Source organism: Anoplopoma fimbria, chromosome 1, assembly GCF_027596085.1.
Source record: "Anoplopoma fimbria isolate UVic2021 breed Golden Eagle Sablefish chromosome 1, Afim_UVic_2022, whole genome shotgun sequence".
NCBI classification, from domain to species: Eukaryota; Metazoa; Chordata; class Actinopteri; order Perciformes; family Anoplopomatidae; genus Anoplopoma; species Anoplopoma fimbria.
Genome location: NC_072449.1, coordinates 14,166,609 through 14,186,707, shown reverse-complemented (window position 1 = coordinate 14,186,707; position 20,099 = coordinate 14,166,609). Strand labels below are relative to the sequence as shown.

At 42.8% G+C, this 20,099-nt stretch overlaps 1 protein-coding gene across 1 annotated transcript in view; it reads left to right on the top strand.

Moving 5' to 3' along the window:
- Positions 1–547: 547 nt before the first annotated feature.
- The window catches only part of pipox (pipecolic acid oxidase), a 34,844-nt gene continuing 15,292 nt past the window's right edge, over positions 548–20,099 (top strand). The window contains exons 1-4 of the mRNA XM_054603802.1: positions 548–658; positions 2,147–2,295; positions 14,467–14,680; positions 17,752–17,934. Coding sequence (XP_054459777.1) covers positions 548–658; positions 2,147–2,295; positions 14,467–14,680; positions 17,752–17,934 — 657 coding nt within the window. The remainder of the gene's footprint in view (positions 659–2,146; positions 2,296–14,466; positions 14,681–17,751; positions 17,935–20,099) is intronic.

Genomic DNA, 20,099 nt, shown 5'->3' with positions numbered 1-20,099 from the left:
AATGATATCTGCTCCTCCATAAACAGATTAGTTTGAAGTTTTTTTACACTTCAAAGTTGAACTTGAGACTACATGGTTTTGTTCTTTCCCCTATTTGAGGACTGTCATGTACTTGCTTCCAGAATACACACAGAAAACACACCAACTCTGGTGTTGGTGTGTATCTGAACATTGTTCCCTGAACATTTTTACAAAATAAGCAACTTGGTGTGCCATTTTTATTGATACACACCATTTCAGGAGTGTGTTTTCACTACAAAAACTAAATACAATTAGTGGTGACTGGCTCAATGATAGAGCAGCAGGGTCGTCCTTCAATCACAGGATCGGCGATTTGATTCCCTGGCCGTAGAATCCCGTAGAATCCCGCCTTGAACGAAGTCTTCTCCTTGATGAAGCCTGTTCTGGGGCGAACCATTCTAAGCACCTGGCAGGAAAGACTCAGGGCACAAACAGCAAACACTCTTCATGTGAAAGGGGCGTTCCCGCATACTCAGAAGGGGGTTATGTATGTCATGCTGCGGCGTCAGTGCTAAATGAGGGCAGGATGTCGACCATAGAGGAGTATGACTGCATAGTAATCGGGGCCGGGGTCCAGGGCTCCTTCACGGCCTGTCAGCTGGCAAAACAGAGCCGGAAGACTCTGCTGCTGGAGCAGGTGAAACTTTGTTCCAAGACATTTGTTAAGCTAAGAGGCTGCAGGAGAAGAGCTTTGAATGACATTCTTCTTTCTTTCTTTTTTTTTTTGCTGAACTCAAAGTCAGAACGTTAGTGTGGCTCGTATCATTGATTCTACTTCACAGAGCTGCAGGCAACAGCTGGATTTCTGGGCATGTGCTCTTTTCCTATCTTAATTCAGTTCATTTTATAAAGCTGCAATTAAAAAAAAAACTATAATGAACGTTTGTTTAGTTATTAATCCGTTATAAGTTTGTGGTGAGTTGTTTTAGCTCAATTTTATTTAATAAAATAAACCATGTGGACAATATAAACCTGCATACCTTTAACTGATGTTTTTTTTTAGGAACAAGGCATTCCTCGACATTAACTAATAATGCAGGTGCTGATTTTGGGCCCCTGTCAATGTTGGATGTAATGCTGTTTGGTGGTGCATATAATATTGACAAACACATTTGTGATTAATAAAATAACCACAAATCAATTGGCGCACAGTGAATCTGAAGGCTTCAGGTCCCTTAGGGTCGAGGCTGTTTTAAGGCTGTGTCTAACTGCTTCAACATCTTGTCATTAATAGAGCCATTTTCATTGATACACACCATTTCAGGAGTGTGTTTTCACTACAAAAACTAAATACCATTAGTGGCGACTATGGCTCAATGATAGAGCAGCAGGGTTGTCCTTCAATCACAGGATCGGCGGTTTGATTCCCCGGCTCCACTAATCCATGTGTCCTTGGGCAAACACTTGACCCTAAATTGCTTCTGCCAGTGGGGTATGAATGGTTATGAATGTTAGATGGGCAGGTGGCCCCTTGCATGGTAGCCCCTTTCATCAGTGTATGAATGTTTGTGAATTGGTGAATGATGACATGTAGTGTTAAAGAGCTTTGAGTGGTCGGAAGGCTAGAAAAGAGATATCCAAGTACAGTCCATTTATCACTGAAGACGTTTGTGTGTCCTGCAGTCTGCACGGAGTTTCCTTGGGAAAGATACTAAACCTCAAAATTTGCTTCCAAAGGTTGTGCCATAAATGAGCATGTAGATTATCACCTGATGAGCAGATACCACTAGGTGGGAATCTTTCAGTATTTATTTATATATAGTATTTAGTATTTATATATACTGAACTTATTGTATTTTTCAGTACAGTAAGTATTTATTTAAAATAAATCATGCACCAGCAAATTGATAAAGAATTATTTGGCATGAAGCTTCTGGAGGTGCTTCATTATCTTTGTTAATGGTTTCTTAAATCTAACCATGTAGTTGTGTTGCCTTAACAACTGGTTCTGCACTGCAGCTTCTCTTGAGGTATTACACCGACCTTTGTGTGAGGATACGTTGAACTGTCTCATATAAGTCATTTGTTTAGATGTCCACATACCTTTGGCTATTTTGTGGATGTTATTCCCATGTTATTAAAATAATTTCATTTGAACCGAGTGATATTATTTTCACCTTTCCAGTTCGTCCTGCCCCACACCCGAGGGAGCTCCCATGGCCAGACCCGCATCATCCGAAAGGCCTATATGCAGGACTTCTACACCCACATGATGGAGGAGTGCTACGAGCTGTGGGCCCAGCTGGAGCGGGAGGCGGGTATCAAACTGTTCAGGTAAGCAGTCAGCAGAAACACACAGAGAGAAAACCCATTAAACCGAACATAATGAAAGCTTACCAGAACACAGGGATTTGTCACATTCAAGGTGCTATGTACGCACAAGAGCAACAACTCAATCTACGGGAGCCATAAATGCATGACTTTCTCATTACCTTCGGCATCACTGAATCACCCCTTGACAGCTCCCATGCCTTTGAATGTGGAACAGGGGCTTTTTTCATCTCACTAAACCTCTGATTTTCATACGCAGAGCGGGGAGGAATTTGTGTGTTTATAAATATGACGGTGGCATCAAACTGTGAGCAAGCCTCCTGCAGCACTTTAACTTTCCTGGCCATATTATCTCTGTTTGTTCTCAGTACCAGAGAGCTAAATAACACATTAATTCATTATTCATGTGTCAGGGTAATAGTTCATGGTACTAAGCCACGCCCACATTATGCTCCCTAGAAATATAGTGCGCCTCCCCGTCCCCTGTGCACCTGTCTGCAGCTCATGACTGATGGGTCCACATCTGAAGGCCACCTGTGCCCTTGGGCTTGAAAACAAGGTGTGCATCACCATGAGAAATGTCCACTACTGCCGCTGCCTCAGGGACAGATGGAGCCGTCATAAAAGGAATGGGGCAAGCTAAAACCTAAAGAAAAGCTAAACATTTTCTCCACATACATAGCAACATGTGTGCACATCCAGCAGCTGAACCAGTGCCACGAATCACCGAGTCTGACAGGTCGGACTAGATGAGGTGTCATATTTACGATCCTACACTTGCGTGGCTTTTCCATCCTCCGTCACACACTCATAAACACACAAGCACACAGGGAGACATAGTCATAAAACTTTCTGATGAATGGCTGAAGCTTTTCGCTAGGGTTGTCTGTGCCTTATGGCTGCTGACAGATGTCGGAGCAGCCTTTAGAAAACACTGCTGGCAAAGGGCGAGTCAGCCATCTATCAGGCAGATTACTGAATCAGACCCTATGTTTCACAACCTCTCACTCTGGGACTCAATAACTTCCCACTGGAGCTGCTGTGACTTGCTGTATTACTGTCCACTGGTCATATGACTTTAAAAGGTTCATTCCCATTTATTACAACTGACTTTATTTGATTGTATTTCATATTTTCATGGAGGATTTTCTTGCTTTTTTCTTTTTATTGAGTGCAGTGCACATTCTGGTCGGAATGCCAGCTAGCCCAACTAATTTGGAAGTGAAAAATTAGGCTAATAGCAAAATGATTACCTTTATTTTGTGTGATCCATCACAGTTTACAGACTGACTTCCTGCTTCCAACGCTGAAAAAACTGTACTGTAGGGGTGTCCGCAACTAAGAATTCACATCGTTTTTTAAAATATTTATTTTTTGTACTCATTCAAGCTGTTTTGTTTTGTTGTGTGTGTGAGCGTCACTGTGCGTAGTGTTGACACAGGGTGAGGAAATTGTCTTTTTGTGTTTGTAATCTGAGATTTTCGACTTTATTCCGTCCCCCCAGTTTTACCCGGAAGCAACCGCCAGCTAGAGAGACATGCAAGCCACAAACAGCTGTATTTAGCCGCTTCCCACTGCGGATTTTGACAAAGAATCGTTCAGAAATTCAAAATATACAATTAGCGCTCTGATATTTGATTGTGAAACATTAACCCAATGTTGTTGCTCTTTAACAATTCTGAGGCTACGGCCAATGGTCCTGTAAATTTGGATAGTATAACCTAGTCTACATGGGGAATTATTGAGGAACACTAAGGAGATTGATTGAAAGCAATTGTTTTCAAAGGTTTAATGACAGTGTTATTCAAATTCTGATAATTATACTAAACAAGCTAATAAATCATGATTTATTGGGAGAAATCAAGCAATTGTATGTCAAATCAGACATTGAGCACCTCCACTGTATTGTGAAGTTTCAGAAAAGATTTCTGGTGCATTCATCACCTTTTTTTAACTTGTGTTTCTTGCCCCCAAATAAATCACCTTCAATATACTAAAGACCTGTTTAACAGACAGGCCAACATCGCTATCATGGGGCCACACCACTAGAAAGACGTATATAGAAACTCTTGCCAGACCACTTACATCATTAGATCAATATCTTCACAACTGATCGTGCCTCATTTTTTCTCATGTCTGGGTAGGGAAAGGCTGTTTATAGTCATAAGCCTTAGCTGTTCAGATGTGCTGCCACCTAGGAGATCCACATCAATCTTGTGGAATATTCATCATCAATGACACCATACATCAGCAAGTGTTGATGACGTGGTGATCACAAAGACTGGAAGCTGGCATCAAGGAGGCAAATCTGAGACATCAGTACAGAGACCTCAACACCAACAGAACTAAAGATATGTGGTAGGCGACGCAGAATGTCACAGTCTACAAAAGCAGGAGCTCCTCCATCAGGTGTGAGGCCATGTTGCCAGATGGGCTCAACACCTTCAATGCTAGCTTTGATCTCCTCAACAAAGTGTCAGCTGTCAAGCTAGCGGATGGAGACTGTGGGTATACCGCTGGGCGGCATGGCCTAAAATGTCTATCATGAAACAATGTTGAAGCATGGACAGTAACTGTAGATGGTAAATGGTTAATGGACTGTACTTGAATAGCGCCTTCCTAGTCTGTCGATCATTCAAAGCTCTTTGACAATACATGTCATTCACGCATTCCCACCCATTCATACACTGATGACAGGGGCTACCATGCAAGGTGCCACCTGCACATTAGGATTATCTAACCATGAATACCCACACATCGACATGGACTAAGGAAGCCTCGAGTCGAACCACCAATCTTCTGATTGAAGGACGACCCGCTCTAATACTATCACAGGTGCGGTTGCAAGAGGTTTCGATGAAAATGATTAACGGAAATTGAGGGAGTGGACATAGTGAAGCATTGAGAGGTGTGATTGTTGGTCATAACTGATGCAAATGATACATTTTTAAGTGTGTTAATCCACTGAATAAATACATTGTTCAAGGATTATGAAGAGCATTGACTTAATCCAAGCCTTTACTGCATCCGGTGATGTAATGGTGTTTTTGAGGTGTTTTTTTCTGGGATAGACTGAGGTTGAATAGACAGCACATGTCAGTGGGTGAGTGTCTGTCCTTTATGAAACATGTTTGGTCTAGATGAATAAATTAAGATATGACTAATTATTTAATTATTTATTATAGATCACAGTTAATCAGGTTTATAGGTCTATATCTTAAGGTAAGGGTTAGGGAACTAAGAGAAACTGAAATGCACTTGCCATAAAAAAGTTTTATGAAAATAAAGTGAACCCTTTTTTACTAAAATGCACTTGCCACAAATTCCTTTGAAAATAAAACACATACTGTATTATTTTCTTATTGTGTCACTGACCACTCCTATCTCTAACTAATATAGAGTGGCATAAACATGCCATAAACATCAGATGAAATATATATTGAATTAAGTAAAGTTGTCCGTCACAGTGGGCTGCACGGTGGTGTAGTGGTTAGCACTGTCGCCTCACAGCAAGAGGGGCCCGGGTTCAATTCCCGGGCTAGACAACCTTCTGTGTGGAGTTTGCATGTTCTCCCCGTGTCAGCGTGGGTTCTCTCCGGGTTCTCCGGCTTCCTCCCACAGTCCAAAGACATGCAGCTTAGGTTAATTGATGACTCTGAAATTGCCCGTAGGTGTGAATGTGAGCGTGAATGGTTGTCTGTCTCTATGTGTCAGCCCTGTGATAGGCTGGCGACCTGTCCAGGGTGTACCCTGCCTTCGCCCATTGACAGCTGGGATCGGCTCCAGCACCCCCGCGACCCTTAACTGGATAAGCGGTTACGGAAGATGGATGGATGGATGTCCGTCACAGTGGCTCTGTCCTTCACATTTACGTCCCATTCCTCCAGGTTCAGTTTTCAGAAACTCCTCGATGTTACTGCCTGTACGGCTCTTGTGCTGTGGTGTCATGATGTGGTGTGACGTATCGTAACATTTGACTTGGTGGTCTAATCGTCTTACATTGCACGTCAGGGCTACTCTCTCTGCAGGGGGAGCCATGTTCTGACACGTTTCGTTACCTCTTCGTAACTCCTGGCCACCACACTGCTACATCCATCATGTGTCAGCAGGAATGAGTGTGGATCACATAGTGCCGCTCTACAGTACACGGTCGCTTGTGAGATGCCATTTTGTGATTTTGGTCAGATCATGTGACAGTCCGGGCGGTCACTGGCCTCAGCTTAGAAGGCAATAGACTGTGGTATTATTGAATAATACTGTAAGGAATGCCTTTATTTTGTAGCAACCTGATGACGTCTGTACCGGGGCGGGGTTAGCTGGAGTCCCGGGCATACGCACACTAGTGTACGGTTACGGCTGGAGAAGAAGCTTAATAAAGACACACTCCGATTACGTCGTTGTACGAGCCTTATTATAAGAATAACCCGACATGGTGTCAGAACTGGGCGACTTGTAAGCGGAGTGAAAGAAAAAAAAAAATAGAAAGACGACGAAGAGGAAAGTATATCGTTTACGCGGGAATGGGAGATGAGCCGGCAGCTATGGCGCAACCTACACCAACTGCTACGTTCACAATACAACCTCCAGAGCCATTCGATTTTACAAAGCCTCAAGATTGGGAGCGTTGGATAAGGAGATTCGACCGCTTTCGGCTTGCAAGCAACTTAAACTAGGGTGACCATATTTTCATTTGGGAAAACCAGGACACCTTGTCGGGGGGGGGTGGCTGGGGGGGGGCGGTCATGTGGAGGATGCTGCTGCTTTAATAGTATTTTATTATTATTCAATTATACCGGTATATTATATTATATAGATAGAACAAGATATTTACAGTTGGTTTATTAAAAATGCTTTTCAGTAAAAGTCAATAACAATAACTCCAATAACAAATGATAATTTTATTCAAAATGTATTTATTCAAAATGCTTGAGTCAACAATTCCTGTAATGAATGAACAGCACTATGAAAGAAATAATGTCGCATCTTAACATCCTTCACTTAACAAGTTAACAATAACTCTGAACTCGAAATAACACTCACTTAGCCTCAGTAATGAACAAAATAAAGTCTGTTTTGTAGGGCTATTGGGGGGGGGAATTAACCAATGAGCTGATTTACAATCATTGAAAATAATTAAAATAAATAACACCGCACCATGATTGCTCCCATCAGTACTTACACCACAATAAGGGATGTCTTTTAGTGCTTCGTGCGCCACTTCTACAGAATGCGGTGCCAGTACACTATCAACAATAGCCTCGGTCTTAGTTCGGGCACAACTAAACTTTTTAGCAGTGTCTGAATCGGGGAGGGTCTTTTTGAGCAATGCACTAGTGCAGTCCATGGATCTGTAACTGTTGTGGTGTTTCACTGTGTGAAATGACCATGCAGCCTCCGCTGCATTCACTGCATCCTCGTTCCCTGGTCTGAGAAAGTACTGTGTGATCGAGCTAGCACTACCCTCGCCTCGGACAGCTGTTTTGTGCTTCTCGGTGTCCAGGTGGATTTTCAGATCTCTTGCACCTCCATTGGACACCGAGACATATGTGCCTGCTTTGCACACTGTGCACAAGGCTTCCCATTTGTCTCGACCCGGTCTGAAAGCCGGGAAACTCTTTAGTAATTCGTCGGTAAACGAGCACTTGCGCTTCGGCATGTTGCTTGCGTATGACTGACAGTCACGTTGTCTACGTTCTGATTAATAGGGCTGACAGCATAGGGGCGGGGATTAGGCTACGTCGCACGCAGCGCCGTGGGCAGTGCCCTAGTGCATGTAAATGTAATGGTCCAAAGAAGGTAATTTTAAAAACCAGGACATTTCCTCACTTTCTAAAAATAACCCGGGACACCCGGGACAGGACGTGAAATACGGACATGTCCCGGGAAATACGGACGTATGGTCACCCTACTTAAACGCGACGTCGGAAGAAAACCAGGTGAACACGTTAGTGTATTGCATGGGCGATGAAGCTGAAGATGTGCTTAAAGGGCTAACGCTAACTGCGGATGAGAGGAAGGGGTACACGGATGTCAAGGCGGGCTTGGATGCATTTTTTGTGCCTAAAAAGAATGTAATTTACGAAAGAGCCAAGTTCAATCAGCGTGTGCAACTGCCAGGAGAAACGGTGGATTCCTTCATCACTGCTCTATACGGATTAGCTGAACACTGTAAATATGGACAGTTAAGGAACGAGCTGATCCGCGACAGGTTAGTGGTCGGGCTGAGCAACGTCTCATTGTCAGAAAAGCTACAGCTAGACAGAGACCTTACCCTTGAAACTGCTATAACTAAGACAAGGCAGTCTGAAGAAGTTAGAAGACAGCAGTCTGACTTAAGAGGAGAAAATAGCGGTGCAAGCAGGTGCTCTAATGTTGATGCTGTGCATGCTAAAAGCTACAGAAAATTTCCCTCAAAGCCTCAGGCACAATCACCAGGCAAAGGTAAATCTAATGCATGGCCACAGTCAGGCTCAAAGGCCTGTTATAGATGTGGAAAAATGCCCTCGCATGGAATAATGGAATGCCCTGCTAAAGATGCTGTGTGTCACAACTGTGGCAAAAATGGACATTATGGCAAGGTGTGCAGAAACAGTGCGAAATCTCTGAATGCTGTCACTACAGAGGAAGAAGAGTGCTTTTTCCTGGGGGCCGTGGATTCTGGAGAAGACCCGTGGACGGTGCAGCTACAAGTGAGACAAAAAACAGTGTGCTTTAAAATAGACACTGGTGCTGATGTCACCGCCCTGCCAGCCGAGGTGTACCATGAGATTACAGGGGGGCATGATGTGAAGCACCTGGCAGAGTCGACACGCCCATTGTTTGGGCCAGGTGGCAATGTACTCTCTGTCCTAGGTGTAGCCAGAGAAACACTGCGCGTTGGCAAAAAGACAGCCATAGAGGACATTTATGTCGTAAAGGACCTGCACACGGCACTATTGGGAAAGCCTGCCATAGAAAAGCTTCAGCTTGTGTGCAGGGTTGACGGCATCACCATGGAATCGTTGAAACAACAGTATCCGAAGCTGTGTAGCGGCTTGGGTCTTGTTCAGAGGCCCTACTCAATTAAATTACAGCCAGAGGCTGTGCCCTTCTCTCTCCACACACCACGCAGAGTACCTCTACCGCTTATGGGAAAAGTGAAGGAGGAGATAGACCGTATGGAGAAGATGGGCGTAATCACCAAGATTGAGGAGCCGACTGATTGGTGTGCCGGGATGGTGGTGGTGCCGAAAAAGCAGGTGCTGTCCGCATTTGTGTGGATTTCACAAAAATGAACGAATCAGTATGCAGAGAAAAGTTTATCCTGCCTTCTGTCGAACACACTCTGGGCATGCTAGCTGGCGCAACAGTATTCAGCAAACTAGATGCCAACATGGGCTTTTGGCAAGTACCATTGACAAAAGAGTCGGCCAAATACACCACCTTCATCACGCCTTTTGGGCGCTACTATTTTAACCGTCTACCCTTCGGCATAGCATCAGCTCCCGAGCACTTCCAAAAGATGATGGTGACAGAAGTGACCGGTGGCCTGGAGGGGGTACTGTGTCACATGGATGACATCCTGGTCTGGGGACAGACACAGGAGGAGCATGATGTGCGGCTACATGCGGTGCTAGAGAAGGCACAAAAGGCCGGCATTACGCTCAACATGGACAAATGTGAGCTCACACGCCACACAATCAGATTCCTGGGTCATGTGATTTCTGCAGATGGAGTGAAGCCAGATCCAGAGAAGACGAGAGCAGTACAAGAGCTGGATGCACCCAAAAATGTCAGCGAACTCAGGAGTTTTCTGGGCATGGTCAATCAGCTGGGCCGCTTCTTGCCTAACCTGGCTGAAAAAGACAAAGTGCTACGAGACCTGCTGTCCAAGAAGAACCACTGGTACTGGGGGATAGAGCAGCAGACCGCCTTCGATCGGTTAAAAGCAGAGCTGTCATCCACACCGGTGCTCACACTATACAACCCAAACAGTGCACTAAAAATCTCTGCTGATGCCTCTTCCTTTGGCCTGGGGGCAGTCCTGCTGCAGAAGAGCAATGCCATGTGGTCACCTGTGGCATATGCGTCCAGGTCAATGTCACCGACAGAGCAGCGCTATGCTCAAGTGGAGAAGGAGGCCTTGGCTGCAACGTGGGCGTGTGAAAGGTTCAGCTGTTTCATCCTAGGAAGACCATTCGAGCTGGAAACTGACCATAAGCCGTTGGTGAGTCTGCTGGGAGGGAAAGCTTTGGATGACCTCCCACCAAGAATCCAAAGGTTTCGGATGAGACTCATGAGGTACAGCTATACAGTCAATCATGTCCCTGGGAAAAGCCTGTGGACGGCCGACACCTTATCTCGTGCTCCTCTGAGAGCCGCAAGAGCGAACACAGAAACAAGCCTACTAGAGGACACCAACATCTATGTAGACTCTGTCATCAGCAACATTCCTGTCAGTGGAGATTATCTGAGCAGCCTACGTGACCACCTGAAGGCAGACAGCACATGCTCTGCACTGATGGAGTACTGCACAGACGGCTGGCCTGACAAGAGCCAACTGCAGGGAGTGCTGAGACATTACTGGGCTGATAAAGCAGTGCTGACTGTGCACGATGGACTGCTGCTGCGGGGCACGCGGCTCGTCATCCCATCGGCCTTACAAGGTGATGTGCTGGAGAGACTACATGAGGGACACCTGGGGGTGACAAAGTGCAGGGGCCGGGCCAAACAGACGGTATGGTGGCCAGGACTCAGCAGCCAGCTGAATGACATGGTGCTGAAATGTAGGACCTGCATTCAGGAGAGAAGGAACGTCACAGAGCCGCTGATGCCAACGGAGATGCCAGACAGGCCTTGGCAAACCTTGGGAGCTGACCTTTTCACCCTGAAAGGCAAGGCCTATCTACTGGTAGTAGATTATTTCTCGAGGTACGTGGAAGTTGCACTGCTGTCACCCACAAGGTCCACAGATGTGGTGGTGCACCTGAAATCCATGTTTGCTCGTCATGGAATTTGTGAATTTCTTAAAAGTGACAATGGGCCCCAGTTCTCCGGTAGCCACTTCAAAGCCTTTGCAGCAGAGTATGGCTTTGTGCACATCACGAGCAGCCCCAGGTTTCCTCAGAGCAATGGGGAGGCGGAGCGCGCTGTACAAACCGTGAAAAACCTGCTAACAAAGGCATCAGACCCATATCTTGCATTGCTGGCCTACAGAGCAACCCCTCTACAGAACGGTTATAGCCCAGCCGAACTGTTGATGGGGCGCCGCCTCCGCACTACAGTTCCTGCCCTTCCAACCCTGCTAAATCCAGTGTTGCCTGACTACAATGCGCTGGAGGCCAAAGAAAAGGAGAAGAGGAGGAATGACGCGAGATCCTTCGACAAGAGACACGGAGCGAGAAACCTGGAGCCACTCGTACCTGGGGAGGATGTGTGGATCACCGATGCACGAGTCCAGGGCAAAGTGCTATCTACACACAACACCCCTCGCTCTTATATCGTCCAGGTGCCTCAGGGCACACTGAGGAGGAACCGGCGTCACTTGGTGCCACTGCAGACCAACGGTGGGGTAGTCGACGCTGATGAGGGAGGAGAATCACCTGCACCAGATTCAGCTCCACCAGTGAAAACATCACCCAGCAGAGAGGGCCCCACCACCACAGAGACTGTGTGGACCAGGTGTGGGAGAGAGGTTAAAAAGCCGCAGAGACTTGATTTGTGATTTATTGATTGTTTTTCCACAGTAAAAAAAAAAAAAAAAAAAAAAAAAAAAAAAAAAGAAAAAGAGAGTGACATGTGATTGTTAAATTGTTCTGCTTCACTGTTTACAATTACCTGAAACCTGAGGGTTTACGTTTTGAGAACACAGCCTGCTAAAGTAATAGTTCACAGTATGGTAATGTGTAAGTTATTTTATTTATATTTTGCATGCTTCAAACAGGGACAGATCAGGGACAGGTCTTCCAGCAAAAGGGCAGAATAAACCCCTTAAGACCTGCAGAGACAAAGGTAGTCCACCCTTTGTTCTCAAAGAAAGGGAGATGTGGTATTATTGAATAATACTGTAAGGAATGCCTTTATTTTGTAGCAACCTGATGACGTCTGTACCGGGGGCGGGGTTAGCTGGAGTCCCGGGCATACGCACACTAGTGTACGGTTACGGCTGGAGAAGAAGCTTAATAAAGACACACTCCGATTACGTCGTTGTACGAGCCTTATTATAAGAATAACCCGACATAGACAACAACATCTAGTGTTACAGGAGGTTGTTTGACACACACTGGGATTCGAGGCAATATAATCTGTTTAAAACAGGATTTTTTGTTTTAATGTATCGATAGTAGTCGCGGACATGTCCTTACACTATTGTTTATAAAATATCGCGATAGCAAGCTATATAGATATTTTTGCACAGCCCTAGTTCATGTGTGTAGGTATAGTTTCTGAGGATCTAATTCCACTGAGCGTTCTATTAAACAAAGTTGAGATGAGTTGCCAGTGAGTGTTTATAGAATTCAAATGGGTAGCCATCATGGAGAAAAGGGCTTTCCTGAATTCCTATGAGGTTATGTGTTGGTTTAAATGGTGCCTTGGTCTTTGGATAATTTGGGAAGTTCAATGCTATCAAGGATGGAAGTGATGTCTAAAATTTAGAGTTTCTGATAGTATAAAAAGTTGTAATAATGTATTTAGGATTATATAATAAATGTCATATGTGTTCTGAATTGCTTTAATGAGTTTGAAACTGATCAGCAATAAATTTACCATTTTTTTCATTGTGTTCAGGTAAATCAATCTGAGTCTTTGCATGACGATTTGGGTCAGTGGACATATGATATTTTTGAGCTGTGTATTTCATTTTGGATTTGCTCATTAGTTTTAGTTTATGTTCCAGTTCTTGTTGGCCAAGGGGTTTTCAAGGTGCGTGGGAGGAGGGTGAGGGTTTGGGAGGCAAAACCTTGGTGTTGATGACCCTGAGCCGACTTCACCCAGCTTCACATAGGCAATATCAACCATAATCTCTATTCAATGCAATGCTCCATTTTCTATTCCCTTTTTTAGGCAGGTTGTTGACAAGAATACAATATATAATTTTACCATTGACAAAGCAATACCACATTAATATTGAGAAATGTATTAGCGTATACAACCCCTAAATCCATTTGGTCAGATTTTTTGGCAAAACCTCTTAGACTACCTTGTAGCATTGTGCTGTTTCAGTTATAAATAGAATAAAAGCTTCAATGGCAAAAACAAATCCTGGAAAGTCTTATTGTGTCATAGAACAATTTCTTCCGACACATCCTTTCAAGGTTGGGAAAGAAAACAACAAGGTAAACACTACACAGAAGAATTTCAAAAATCTAGTTTCAATGCTTGTGAGGAAATGTTCTAAACTCAAGGTTAAATTATTACCTTTACTTAGAGCTTTAAAGTTAAAGTGTCGTCACATGACCTAAGTAATAGGACGTGCAGATGTGGGGTTCTTTTATGGTTGTATATTAACAATTATGTGATGAGCTAGTTACATTCACTTATGACAACCCTGAAATGCGGTTGTAAAAGGAAGTAAGTGACCTTTTGAGTTGAATTGATTTGGTCACGGTTACAAGAATTAACTTAAGACCTTTAATATTTAATCAAATAATTAACATACTAACAGGGGGGGCTTATTATTGGCTCGGAGCAAATTTTTGCCCTGGAGCCCCTAGCAGGTTAAAGCTTCCTGGATGCATATTCTTTAAAATCATTTCTGGGTTTTTACAGACACAGATAATCAGGGTAGGAAGGTGAGTAGTCTAATGGTCACACAAAATTTATATAATTTATTCAGGTGATAAAACAGAGGTAAGTATTAAAATAATCTGTCTGTTATAAACATCTGTCAGATTTAGTAGACGGACTTCTTAGTTCAACTCTGACCTTCCAGGCATTACATTTTTTTATGCAGTGAGGATTTTACCAGTATTTTGGCTGTGCTTACACTTTTATGTCCAACCAGTGTGAAGTTGACTTCTTGTAATCCTGCCCTGCTTAATAAGTCTAAAAATATCAGAATGTTCCCTGGATTTAAATGTCCTTTAACATTTTTACTAACAATGTTTCACAGTTGGTGATTTGTGAAGGCTTCCATGTGTCTTGAGCATTTCTAACCAGGATGCCACCTTCCTCTCGGTTGATCTCCCCTCTCAGACAAACAGGGCTCCTAGTGATGGGACCAGAGAACAGTGAGAGTTACCAGCTGATTAAGAACACCCTGCAGAAAAACAAGGTTCCTATGGCGATCCTGAACCATGACAACTTCTGCCAGCACATCCCCAATGTCAACCTGGCTGTTGGAAATGGTGCGGTGGTGGACTTAACCGCTGGAGTTCTGTATGCTGACCGTGCACTCAAGACTGTACAGGTAGAGCACAGATACTGCTGATAAAGCATTAACTATGTTAGCTTCTGTAACTGATGTCATAAGTCAAGGCCAATCATGTTGTCCTCATAGAGCAGTACAGTGCACCTTAAGCCAAAGATGGGTCCTCATTGTTTCAAACTTCTTTAGAAAATGAAGGCGAATGGTATAACTATTACCCAAACTGTTTATTGTAAACATCGATCAAAGTTTACAGATCCAATTCCTGTTTCAAGTTATCATAGTGGGCACGTACAATTTGTTTAGATGATCATGATAAACGGTTGTTTCTTGCCCTGTCAGACCTTTTTTGATTGTTCTGAAATCTCAACCACTATTTGGTGAGTACAATGTATAACTGAAAGAACTGTTGAACAGTCCTACAAAAATACAATATATCTCGTAATAGGCTGCAGTTTCCTTTAAATTGCCTTTATGACTTCATGAATAACTGCGACTGAAGTCTAATCAAGACTAATCATCGAGGTCTATAAAGTTAATTCCCCTCAAATTAATTTGATTTTTAAGTTCTTTTTTAAAGTCTTTCTCTCCTTGGTGTATGAAAGTTCACACAGTTTATACATCCTCCACATGCTAAAAGATATATTCTCTTGAAAAACATTTAGTAGGAAACTGCATGCATTATCATTGCAAAATTAGCAAATTAGCGACTATATTCAAAGAATATTTCAATAAAACATAAATTCATGTCAGTTCCAGGGTTCATGGTAGAAAGCTGTGTTTTCATTAAGAAATATTTACCATACAAAATAATTTGTGGACTGAAAAATACCAAGATCATTTGAACATATTTCATGCCCATTGTTTTAATCTAATAATAGCTCACACCAGCAATAAATTCACATTACTGGACTCTGAGAGAAGGCACTGGAAGAGAACAGACTCATCCATGGCTGCCAGGTCAAGCACAACATACTGCTCTGTTATTTCAGTGAGGTGCCATTTTCAATTGACTGGACAGATTGTTCAGCTGCTTTTTTGTGAAGCAGCAGTCAATTATAAATTAAAGTTTGGAGTGACAGAGAGCTTGTAGTGACAGACACATTGTGCATTCTCTTGCCTTGACTCTTCAATAGCCTCTTGCCTTTAGTATTATATCTTAATATTTATCAAAACATTTTCCGTCTTAGTTCTGTATCTCAGAGTGGCCTGTTTCTTAATGTCTTCTTTTTATCTCTCTTCCAAAAACAAGCTGATTATCCTATATTATAGTATGCAGGGCCAACTCAGGTCTGTTTGGGGCTCTAAACAGTTTGATGACCACATCCCAACATTTTTGATCTAGTCACTGCCGTGATGTAAGCTGGCACTGCATTGTGTTGTGACAAAAAGTGCAGTTCACCTATGAGTAAACTTTAGAGGCAACTGTACATCTGTGCATTCATTGATTCCACTATGAACTACTGGCATCAGAAATGTGCTGATCTGAGATGCACAACCGAATACCAATAGTATATTTTCCCTCTTCTTTAGTGTGTTATGTATATATTGTACATGTAAAAGGTCCGTAGAGTGTAAAACCTGAAGTCCACTCCTAAAAGGAGTTACCCTCCCCCTCAGAATCATTGCTCCTAAGCTGCCTGAAACGGCTTGATTTAATTCTCTCCTTCACTTCTGTAACTTTATGAGGTCATAATATGTCCTTTGTTTGGAAGGCAGATGAAATTAAGTAAAAGTGTCTACAGCTTCAACAGTGTTTTGAACCACTCTGGAAGACAGGGGTTAAATTCTGTTTGTAAGGGGCGGGACATTTCCGACGCATGCGAAACCTTGACCAGTCACAACAGAGCGGGCTAGCTGACCAATCAGAGCAGACTTTGCTTTCTGGAGGGAGGAGCAAGCGCTACAACGGAGCGTTTCAGAGAGAGGGTGAGAAGAGGTGCTGCAGGACAGCCAGGATGAGAAGAACAAGGCGGATTATGAGCATTAACGCATGTAAACATGTTGTAACTGTAACTTGAAATAAAAATATGCACCCAGAAAATAGCATAATAGGGCCTGTTTAAAACTTGTGGCAAACGCCAGCCATGCTGCTTTCTTCCGTTTATCCATGGTGCTTATGGGAGTTACAGTATTTAGCTGTAAGTCTCATTGACAAAGATAAATGGATTTCCTACATGATGAATCTCTCACAGTAGCTTAACTGCTTGATTTGTCTGTGACAATTTGGCTAACCTTTCAACCGGATGTGGTGACGTCCTTCAAGGGCAATGGTGAATAAAATTAAATATTTCATTGTACATATAATAAAGCTACCTGAACTAAAATGACTAACCTCTCCTCCATTCATTTACCATAGACTGTTATTTACGGAAGAAAGAAAAGTTATCTGCCAGCTCTGATTTGTTGTTCCTTGTCACATGCTATGCGCTGCAGCATTCCAAAAGTTGTGAACTGCCACTGATGATGCAAAATTAATTGAAAAAAATTCACAATAAAGTTGTATCGTATCGTATGGTAAACCAAAGTACTGTAAACATTTCAGCCTGATGATTATGAGGCTTGAGGAAAAGTCAGGGGATCACCAAAGTCATTGTTGGCACATTCAATAGTTGTGAGGAGTTCAGTGTAGAGGCATGGCTCGAAACTGGAATTAAACAGCTTTGTATAAGTATATTATTCCACTGGTATGTGTTTAAGTACACTTATCGTGAAGCCTCACATATTCACCCAGCCGATGCTTCCTGTGAAGTTGTTGAAGCAGTCTGAACAAAAGTACTTGTGCATGTGTGTTACTAAGTAGCCAGTGAGCAATTTTCTTAGTTTATATTCATGTATAGAACTTTTACCATTAAAATGCCCTGGAAGCTTCTTGTAGGCACTACACAGTCATTATTTAGTTTTATATTTATGATATTATATATGAAACAGTAAATGCATTGAAATGACGTCTTTGTGTAGACCACATTTCTCCGACCAATGTACGATGACTTCGGTAAAATACATTAACAGTAACCAATATCATCTCTCTTTCAACCTACAACTGATAAAATGATCAACATTTTCAGCAGAGGATTTTCAGTAACACATGTTGTGTTGTTCTCTTTTCCCAGGGGCAGTTTCAGAAGTTGGGTGGGGTCATTCGAGACAAAGAGAAGGTTATTGACATCAAGCCTGGCCCTGTTGTGACAGTGTCAACCTCTGCTGGTGTTTATCGAGCCAATAGAGTGGTGATCACCGCTGGACCTTGGGCTAATAGACTGCTGGCCCACACTGGCTTACAGCTGCCACTCGAGGTAATCAATTTTGTGGTGTCCCATGTGCAATAATGTTTGTATACCTGCGTATATTTCAATATTGTACTCGGGCGTGAATTTCAAGAGGTTAATGATGTAGCATGCACTTCACTGTGTGGTCATTTTACTGCATATCAAAACTATAGGATAGGATGTTTTGAATGGGTCTCTACAGTGTAATCTGTGGTTTGTGAACAGCTTGCAATTGTGAGCACCAAGTTGTGGCTGTTCAAACACTGGACACTGGGTTTTTTGCAATATTGAATAATACTGCATGAGTTTGTAAACGTATGTTTTGAAATAGATTTGCTGTTGTAAATGCGGCATCAAGACTTTTCTGGGTTTTGGATACTTTCTGGGTTTTAGGTAACACGAGTCACTGATATACAAATGGTCATTTTGGGAGTGAAGTATTCCTTTAAACTATCTTTGGCAGGAATATCAGACTTTAGCAGACTTAACAAAGTGCTCCACAATAAAGGATTAAACACAGGGAAATAAAATGAAGCCTCCAATATTGAGGCATAATTTCATCAAATTAAAGATCCCTGTGTGCAACAAATGACACAGAATCAGGGAAACTGATTAACAACCCTAAACGATCAATGGTTTTACAAATAGGTTCCTTCACTCACATACTGTCAATTTCCATCACATTTGGCTCACTATGGAACAACGATGTGTAAGCATTGGTTTATGGCAGAGCATGGCATGTGTGATGTGTGCACAATCATTTTTCAGAAAAACTACTTAATGTACGGGAATTGGTGTATGTGCTATTTTTGTGTGTGTGAATGGTTCATACATCAGGCCCCAGATACACAATCAACCACACATTTAAAATCAGACTCTGTATGCTATCGACTTGAAGTGGTCCATCTCTTATCCAGTTTCCCTCTCTTTTACCACTGGGATCTTGTCCTGCCTACCCTTTAAATGCCCACCTGAACCCGCACAGAAACAAAAGCATTACTCCTCCATATTTAAACAGCTCAGAGGCCTTAGTCAGCAAGGCAGTCTTTTCCATCTCGCAATATGCCACACAGGCTGAAAAGAGAAGGTGATGGGAAAACAAGCAGACAGCTGTTAGAGTCGAGAATTGGAGTTGATATTGTAATTGTATTATTCAGGCTAGCAGCAGGCTGGGCGGCCTGGGGAATGCCATGCCTGAGTGAACTGGTAGAATAAGCACAGGCTCTGAGCTCGTTGACTCGCCGGAGCACTTCTGCCGGATTTTTATGGTCCCTGGGAATGAGTGCACGGCCGGTTAGTTCATTACATTGAAAGCTCCTGAACAATGTGTCCTTATTATTGCCACCCTCAGATGGACGTCATTTGTACAACCATGTGTACATTTCATTAAATCCCAATTCTCTCATCACCACCGCAGAGCTACTTTGGTAATTGCACTTCTACTAGACAGAAAAAGTGATGAGGAGGATTGAGTAGGTGCTTTGGAAGTTTTATTGCAAGCTGCCATTTCTGTGCCAGTGTGTATTCATTAATGTGTACGGCTTCATGCAAGTGTAGTATTGAGTTGCACAATAAATATATAATTAATGAAAATATATCTATCAAATCTCAGGGTAATAGATCAACAACTACGACTACCAAGATTAGCATAACATTGTGTGTGAACATCCAAATACCTCAGAGGACAATGTCTAGGGATGGTAATGATGTCTCCTGTAGTGCCACCATCAGGCCTTTGGGAAACTTATGATCACATTTCCACCGACTGTGATGTTGATATCTATGGTGTTTGTACATTGGAGACTTTGTCTTGCACCACAATCAGGTCATATTATCAAGTGTGTACAAAGGCCATCTCTAATCAAACATGCTCATCAACAGTTTGCAAAAACGAGATCAAGTGCTGATGTGATTGGTCTCATTGCCTTTCATGTAACACCACTCTCAAGATACATCAGATAAGTGTGGTCTGACCATAAAATGACCAAAATATATTCAAGAGTAAAGGTGTTTTTTTTAATCATATCATTTCAGCATACATGTAATCTGATTACAACCATAACAACATTTAAATTGTATGTGTTTTGAAATAAAGTTTAGTCATTGAGGTGAGGAAAACCTCAAAGACTGCTCTCCACACAGTTTTTGTCGTGTGTTCAAACCATCGCAGTGCCTGTAAAACACATGTCTGT